Below are 7,417 nucleotides of genomic sequence, written 5' to 3' on the forward strand. Positions count from 1 at the left end.
CGGGTTAGGGAGGGCTTGGTCGGTAGGGGTGTCCTTGTCTCATCGCGCACCAGCGACTCCTGTGGCGGGCTGGGCGCAGTGTACGCTAGCCAAGATGGCCAGGAACAGGCGAATAGAACAGGCGAATAGAACAGGAGAAAGCAGGAATAGAACAGGAGAAAGCAGGAATAGAACAGGAGAAAGCAGGAATAGAACAGGTGAATAAAACAGGAGAAAGCAGGAATAGAACAGGGAAAGGGCATAGAACAGGAGAAAGCAGGAATAGAACAGGGGAAAGCAGGAATAGAACAGGATAAAGCAGGAACAGAACAGGGGGAAGCAGGAATAGAACAGGAGAAAGAGCTCTGGTCAAATGGCACCTTATTCCCATAGAGCTCTGGTCAAATGGCACCTTATTCCCATAGGGCTCTGGTCAACTGGCACCTTATTCCCACAGAGCTCTGGTCAAATGGCACCTTATTCCCATAGAGCTCTGGTCAACTGGCACCTTATTCCCACAGAGCTCTGGTCAAATGGCACCTTATTCCCACAGAGCTCTGGTCAAATGGCACCTTATTCCCACAGAGCTCTGGTCAAATGGCACCTTATTCCCACAGAGCTCTGGTCAAATGGTACCTTATTCCCATAGAGCTCTGGTCAAATGGTACCTTATTCCCATAGGGCTCTGATCAAATGGCACCTTATTCCCATAGAGCTCTGATCAAATGGTACCTTATTCCCATAGAGCTCTGGTCAAATGGCACCTTATTCCCATAGAGCTCTGATCAAATGGCACCTTATTACCATAGAGCTCTGATCAAATGGCACCTTATTCCCACAGAGCTCTGGTCAAATGGCACCTTATTCCCACAGAGCTCTGGTCAAATGGCGCCTTATTCCCATAGAGCTCTGGTCAAATGGTACCTTATTCCCATAGAGCTCTGGTCAAATGGTACCTTATTCCCATAGAGCTCTGGTCAAATGGCACCTTATTCCCACAGAGCTCTGGTCAAATGGCACCTTATTCCCATAGAGCTCTGGTCAAATGGCACCTTATTCCCACAGAGCTCTGGTCAAATGGCACCTTATTCCCATAGAGCTCTGGTCAAATGGCACCTTATTCCCATAGTGCTCTGGTCAAATGGCACCTTATTCCCATAGAGCTCTGGTCAAATGGCACCTTATTCCCATAGAGCTCTGGTCAAATGGCACCTTATTCCCACAGAGCTCTGGTCAAATGGCACCTTATTCCCACAGAGCTCTGATCAAATGGCACCTTATTCCCACAGAGCTCTGGTCAAATGGCACCTTATTCCCACAGAGCTCTGATCAAATGGCACCTTATTCCCACAGAGCTCTGGTCAAATGGCACCTTATTCCCATAGAGCTCTGGTCAAATGGCACCTTATTCCCATAGAGCTCTGATCAAATGGCACCTTATTCCCATAGAGCTCTGGTCAAATGGCACCTTATTCCCATAGAGCTCTGGTCAAATGGCACCTTATTCCCACAGAGCTCTGATCAAATGGCACCTTATTCCCACAGAGCTCTGGTCAAATGGCACCTTATTCCCATAGAGCTCTGGTCAAATGGCACCTTATTCCCATAGAGCTCTGATCAAATGGCACCTTATTCCCATAGCGCTCTGGCCAAATGGCACCTTATTCCCACAGAGCTCTGATCAAATGGCACCTTATTCCCACAGAGCTCTGGTCAAATGGCACCTTATTCCCATAGAGCTCTGGTCAAATGGCACCTTATTCCCATAGAGCTCTGATCAAATGGCACCTTATTCCCATAGAGCTCTGGTCAAATGGCACCTTATTCCCATAGAGCTCTGGTCAAATGGCACCTTATTCCCACAGAGCTCTGATCAAATGGCACCTTATTCCCATAGAGCTCTGATCAAATGGTACCTTATTCCCATAGAGCTCTGGTCAAATGGCACCTTATTCCCATAGAGCTCTGATCAAATGGCACCTTATTACCATAGAGCTCTGATCAAATGGCACCTTATTCCCACAGAGCTCTGGTCAAATGGCACCTTATTCCCACAGAGCTCTGGTCAAATGGCACCTTATTCCCATAGAGCTCTGGTCAAATGGTACCTTATTCCCATAGAGCTCTGGTCAAATGGTACCTTATTCCCATAGAGCTCTGGTCAAATGGCACCTTATTCCCACAGAGCTCTGGTCAAATGGCACCTTATTCCCATAGAGCTCTGGTCAAATGGCACCTTATTCCCACAGAGCTCTGGTCAAATGGCACCTTATTCCCACAGAGCTCTGGTCAAATGGTACCTTATTCCCATAGAGCTCTGGTCAAATGGTACCTTATTCCCATAGGGCTCTGATCAAATGGCACCTTATTCCCATAGAGCTCTGATCAAATGGTACCTTATTCCCATAGAGCTCTGGTCAAATGGCACCTTATTCCCATAGAGCTCTGATCAAATGGCACCTTATTACCATAGAGCTCTGATCAAATGGCACCTTATTCCCACAGAGCTCTGGTCAAATGGCACCTTATTCCCACAGAGCTCTGGTCAAATGGCACCTTATTCCCATAGAGCTCTGGTCAAATGGTACCTTATTCCCATAGAGCTCTGGTCAAATGGTACCTTATTCCCATAGAGCTCTGGTCAAATGGCACCTTATTCCCACAGAGCTCTGGTCAAATGGCACCTTATTCCCATAGAGCTCTGGTCAAATGGCACCTTATTCCCACAGAGCTCTGGTCAAATGGCACCTTATTCCCATAGAGCTCTGGTCAAATGGCACCTTATTCCCATAGTGCTCTGGTCAAATGGCACCTTATTCCCATAGAGCTCTGGTCAAATGGCACCTTATTCCCATAGAGCTCTGGTCAAATGGCACCTTATTCCCACAGAGCTCTGGTCAAATGGCACCTTATTCCCACAGAGCTCTGATCAAATGGCACCTTATTCCCACAGAGCTCTGGTCAAATGGCACCTTATTCCCACAGAGCTCTGATCAAATGGCACCTTATTCCCACAGAGCTCTGGTCAAATGGCACCTTATTCCCATAGAGCTCTGGTCAAATGGCACCTTATTCCCATAGAGCTCTGATCAAATGGCACCTTATTCCCATAGAGCTCTGGTCAAATGGCACCTTATTCCCATAGAGCTCTGGTCAAATGGCACCTTATTCCCACAGAGCTCTGATCAAATGGCACCTTATTCCCACAGAGCTCTGGTCAAATGGCACCTTATTCCCATAGAGCTCTGGTCAAATGGCACCTTATTCCCATAGAGCTCTGATCAAATGGCACCTTATTCCCATAGCGCTCTGGCCAAATGGCACCTTATTCCCACAGAGCTCTGGTCAAATGGCACCTTATTCCCATAGAGCTCTGGTCAAATGGCACCTTATTCCCATAGAGCTCTGATCAAATGGCACCTTATTCCCATAGCGCTCTGGCCAAATCTGATCATTTTTGTGGATTAGTTACTAAATCTTTCAGAGTTCTGGTCAGTGTTGTGGATTAGTGAGAAGGTTTTAGGGTCTTACTCAGCTGGGTTTTACAGGGTAGCTGGTGTATTGTGTGGTAGGACTGATAGATACTCGGCTGGGTTCTACAGGGTAGCTGGTGTACTGTGTGGTAGGACTGATAGATACTCGGCTGGGTTCTACAGGGTAGCTGGTGTACTGTGTGGTAGGACTGATAGATACTCGTCTGGGTTCTACAGGGTAGCTGGTGTATTGTGTGGTAGGACTGATAGATACTCGGCTGGGTTCTACAGGGTAGCTGGTGTATTGTGTGGTAGGACTGATAGATACTCGGCTGGGTTCTACAGGGTAGCTGGTGTATTGTGTGGTAGGACTGATAGATACTCGGCTGGGTTCTACAGGGTAGCTGGTGTATTGTGTGGTAGGACTGATAGATACTAGGCTGGGTTCTACAGGGTAGCTGGTGTATTGTGTGGTAGGACTGATAGATACTAGGCTGGGTTCTACAGGGTAGCTGGTGTATTGTGTGGTAGGACTGATAGATACTCGGCTGGGTTTTACAGGGTAGCTGGTGTATTGTGTGGTAGGACTGATAGATACTAGGCTGGGTTTTACAGGGTAGCTGGTGTATTGTGTGGTAGGACTGATAGATACTCGGCTGGGTTCTACAGGGTAGCTGGTGTACTGTGTGGTAGGACTGATAGATACTCGGCTGGGTTCTACAGGGTAGCTGGTGTATTGTGTGGTAGGACTGATAGATACTAGGCTGGGTTCTACAGGGTAGCTGGTGTATTGTGTGGTAGGACTGATAGATACTCGGCTGGGTTCTACAGGGTAGCTGGTGTATTGTGTGGTAGGACTGATAGATACTCGGCTGGGTTCTACAGGGTAGCTGGTGTATTGTGTGGTAGGACTGATAGATACTCGGCTGGGTTTTACAGGGTAGCTGGTGTATTGTGTGGTAGGACTGATAGATACTCGGCTGGGTTCTACAGGGTAGCTGGTGTATTGTGTGGTAGGACTGATAGATACTCGGCTGGGTTCTACAGGGTAGCTGGTGTATTGTGTGGTAGGACTGATAGATACTCGGCTGGGTTCTACAGGGTAGCTGGTGTATTGTGTGGTAGGACTGATAGATACTCGGCTGGGTTCTACAGGGTAGCTGGTGTATTGTGTGGTAGGACTGATAGATACTAGGCTGGGTTCTACAGGGTAGCTGGTGTATTGTGTGGTAGGACTGATAGATACTAGGCTGGGTTCTACAGGGTAGCTGGTGTATTGTGTGGTAGGACTGATAGATACTCGGCTGGGTTTTACAGGGTAGCTGGTGTATTGTGTGGTAGGACTGATAGATACTAGGCTGGGTTCTACAGGGTAGTCGGTGTACTGTGTGGTAGTGGGACTGATAGGCTGTTGGTCCTCCAATAGAAAGAGGCCTGGCCCTACCATCTGCTCTTACCTTACCTTTGGAGCCAGAGTTCAATCAATCAATCAATCCACTCCTGACAGGACAACAACACACATCCTCACATCTCGTGTTTCTCTCTTTACGCTTCAACAAGTAGACAATGCAACTTCATATAACGCTTATTATTTTTAATGTTAGTTACATAGACACGTCAGTTCCTCTCCTCTGTTTCCACGGTAACCTTGGCACTAAGATTTGGATGTTTGAGTCGTTCCTTCTCTAGCTTGGTTGTGTACAGACCCTGGTCTGTATAAAACCACCCGGTCCAGCTCGGGGTCAGTACAGACCCTGGTCTGTATAAAACCACCCGGTCCAGCTCAGGGTCGGTACAGACCCTGGTCTGTATAAAACCACCCAGTCCAGCTCAGGGTCAGTACAGACCCTGGTCTGTATAAAACCACCCAGTCCAGCTCAGGGTCAGTACAGACCCTGGTCTGAATAAAACCACCCAGTCCATCTCGGGGTCGGTACAGACTTTCAATTAATGAAAAAATTAATGTATTTATGCTTGGTTCCTCTCTGTGTTGTGTTTAGTTGTATCAGGTCGATAATGTTGTGTGTAGTTGTAGCATGGTGATAATGTTGTGTTTAGCTGTATCAGGTCGATAATGTTGTGTTTAGCTGTATCAGGTAGATAATGTTGTGTTTAGTTGTATCAGGTCGATAATGTTGTGTTTAGTTGTAGCATGTAGACAATGTTGTGTTTAGTTGTAGCAGGTCGAAGATGCTGTGTTTAGTTGTAGCAGGATGATAATGTTGTGTTTAGTTGTAGCATGATGATAATGTTGTGTCTAGTTGCAGCAGGATGATAATGTTGTGTTTAGTTGTAGCAGGCTGATAATGTTGTGTTTAGTTGTATCAGGTCGATAATGTTGTGCTTAGTTGTAGCAGGTTGATAATGTTGTGTTTAGTTGTAGCAGGTCGATAATATTGTGTTTAGTTGTAGCAGGTTGATAATGTTGTGTTTAGTTGTAGCAGGTCGATAATATTGTGTTTAGTTGTAGCAGGTTGATAATGTTGTGTTTAGTTGTAGCAGGTCGATAATGTTGTGTTTAGCTGTATCAGGTCGATAATGTTGTGTTTAGTTGTAGCAGGTTGATAATGTTGTGTTTAGCTGTATCAGGTCGATAATGTTGTGTTTAGTTGTAGCAGGTTGATAATGTTGTGTTTAGTTGTAGCAGGTCGATAATGTTGTGTTTAGTTGTAGCAGGTCGGTAATGTTGTGTTTAGTTGTAGCAGGTTGATAATGTTGTGTTTAGTTGTAGCAGGTCGATAATGCTGTGTTTAATTGTAGCAGGTCGATAATGCTGTGTTTAGTTGTAGCATGTAGACGATGTTGTGTTTAGTTGTAGCAGGTCGAAGATGCTGTGTTTAGTTGTATCAGGTCGATAATGTTGTGTTTAGTTGTAGCAGGATGATAATGTTGTGTTTAGTTGTAGCAGGCTGATAATGCTGTGTTTAGTTGTAGCAGGTTGATAATGTTGTGTTTAGTTGTAGCAGGTCGATAATGTTGTGTTTAGTTGTAGCAGGCTGATAATGCTGTGTTTAGTTGTAGCAGGTTGATAATGTTGTGTTTAGTTGTAACAGGTTGATAATGTTGTGTTTAGTTGTAGCAGGGCGATAATGTTGTGTTTAGTTGTAGCAGGTTGGTAATGTTGTGTTTAGCAGTAGCAGGTTGATAATTTTGTGTTTAGTTGTGCATCCTGGGAGTGTCTGTCCATATAGAGATTGGCCACATCTCTTTACAGGGGGGAGGAGTCTAAGACAGCTTAGTCCCTCATCCATCTCACCTCAGCTCCTCCCCTTTCCTGGCCTTGGCAGGTATTGTGCTTTCTGATTGGCCCTGCTGGCTGGTCCCACTCCCGGTCCAGGTCCTGAGAGGGTTACTGCTGTGCGGGTGGTGAAAAAAGTGACCAATCACCTCGTAATATGCCGGAGGCGGGCGTTCCATGCGTCCGTGGCTGCTGCTATTGGCTACGCTGATACCAGAGTTACTGCTGGGTGGTCTCGGCCCTCCCCCCCCTCCACTGTGCATGTCTATCACTTCACTGTGGAAGATGGTTCTATTGGGGGGGGCCCTGACCGACTCCCTGTTTAACTCCAACTGCTGCTCTGGGTCCCTCAGCTGTAAGGTGCAGGGGCCCTGGTAGGGCGGGGGCTCCTCTCCGTCAGACAGGGAGATGGTGGGGGGAAGGTGGATGTCGTGGGTCAGGTAGGGGTAGGTGGGCTGGAAGCGACTGAAACGATCCCGGTACATAAAGGAGGGGGCTGTGAACCTCTCACTGGCCTGGGGCACATACACCACCTAGACACAGAGATAGAGAGAGGGTTAGATAGTTACACCACCTAGACACAGAGATAGATAGAGGGTTAGACAGAAACACCACCTAGTCCAAGACACAGACAGAAACACCACCCAGTCCTAGACACAGACAGATAGACAGAAACACCACAAAGTCCTAGACACAGACAGATACACCACCTAGTCCTAGACACAGA

General features: G+C 46.8%; 1 protein-coding gene across 4 annotated transcripts in view; it reads right to left on the minus strand.

Annotated features, from left to right (window-relative positions):
- Positions 1-5,031: 5,031 nt before the first annotated feature.
- Positions 5,032-7,417, minus strand: part of ldlrad4b (low density lipoprotein receptor class A domain containing 4b) — a 42,055-nt gene continuing 39,669 nt past the window's right edge. For all 4 annotated transcript variants that reach the window (XM_090230612.1, XM_090230611.1, XM_090230610.1 and 1 more), the window contains one exon: positions 5,032-7,223. In XM_090230612.1, coding sequence (XP_090086738.1) covers positions 6,705-7,223 — 519 coding nt within the window. In that variant the 3' untranslated portion in view covers positions 5,032-6,704. The remainder of the gene's footprint in view (positions 7,224-7,417) is intronic.

Source organism: Oncorhynchus mykiss, chromosome 3 (genome assembly GCF_057628025.1).
Source record: "Oncorhynchus mykiss isolate SJ-2025 chromosome 3, ASM5762802v1, whole genome shotgun sequence".
Taxonomy (NCBI): Eukaryota; Metazoa; Chordata; class Actinopteri; order Salmoniformes; family Salmonidae; genus Oncorhynchus; species Oncorhynchus mykiss.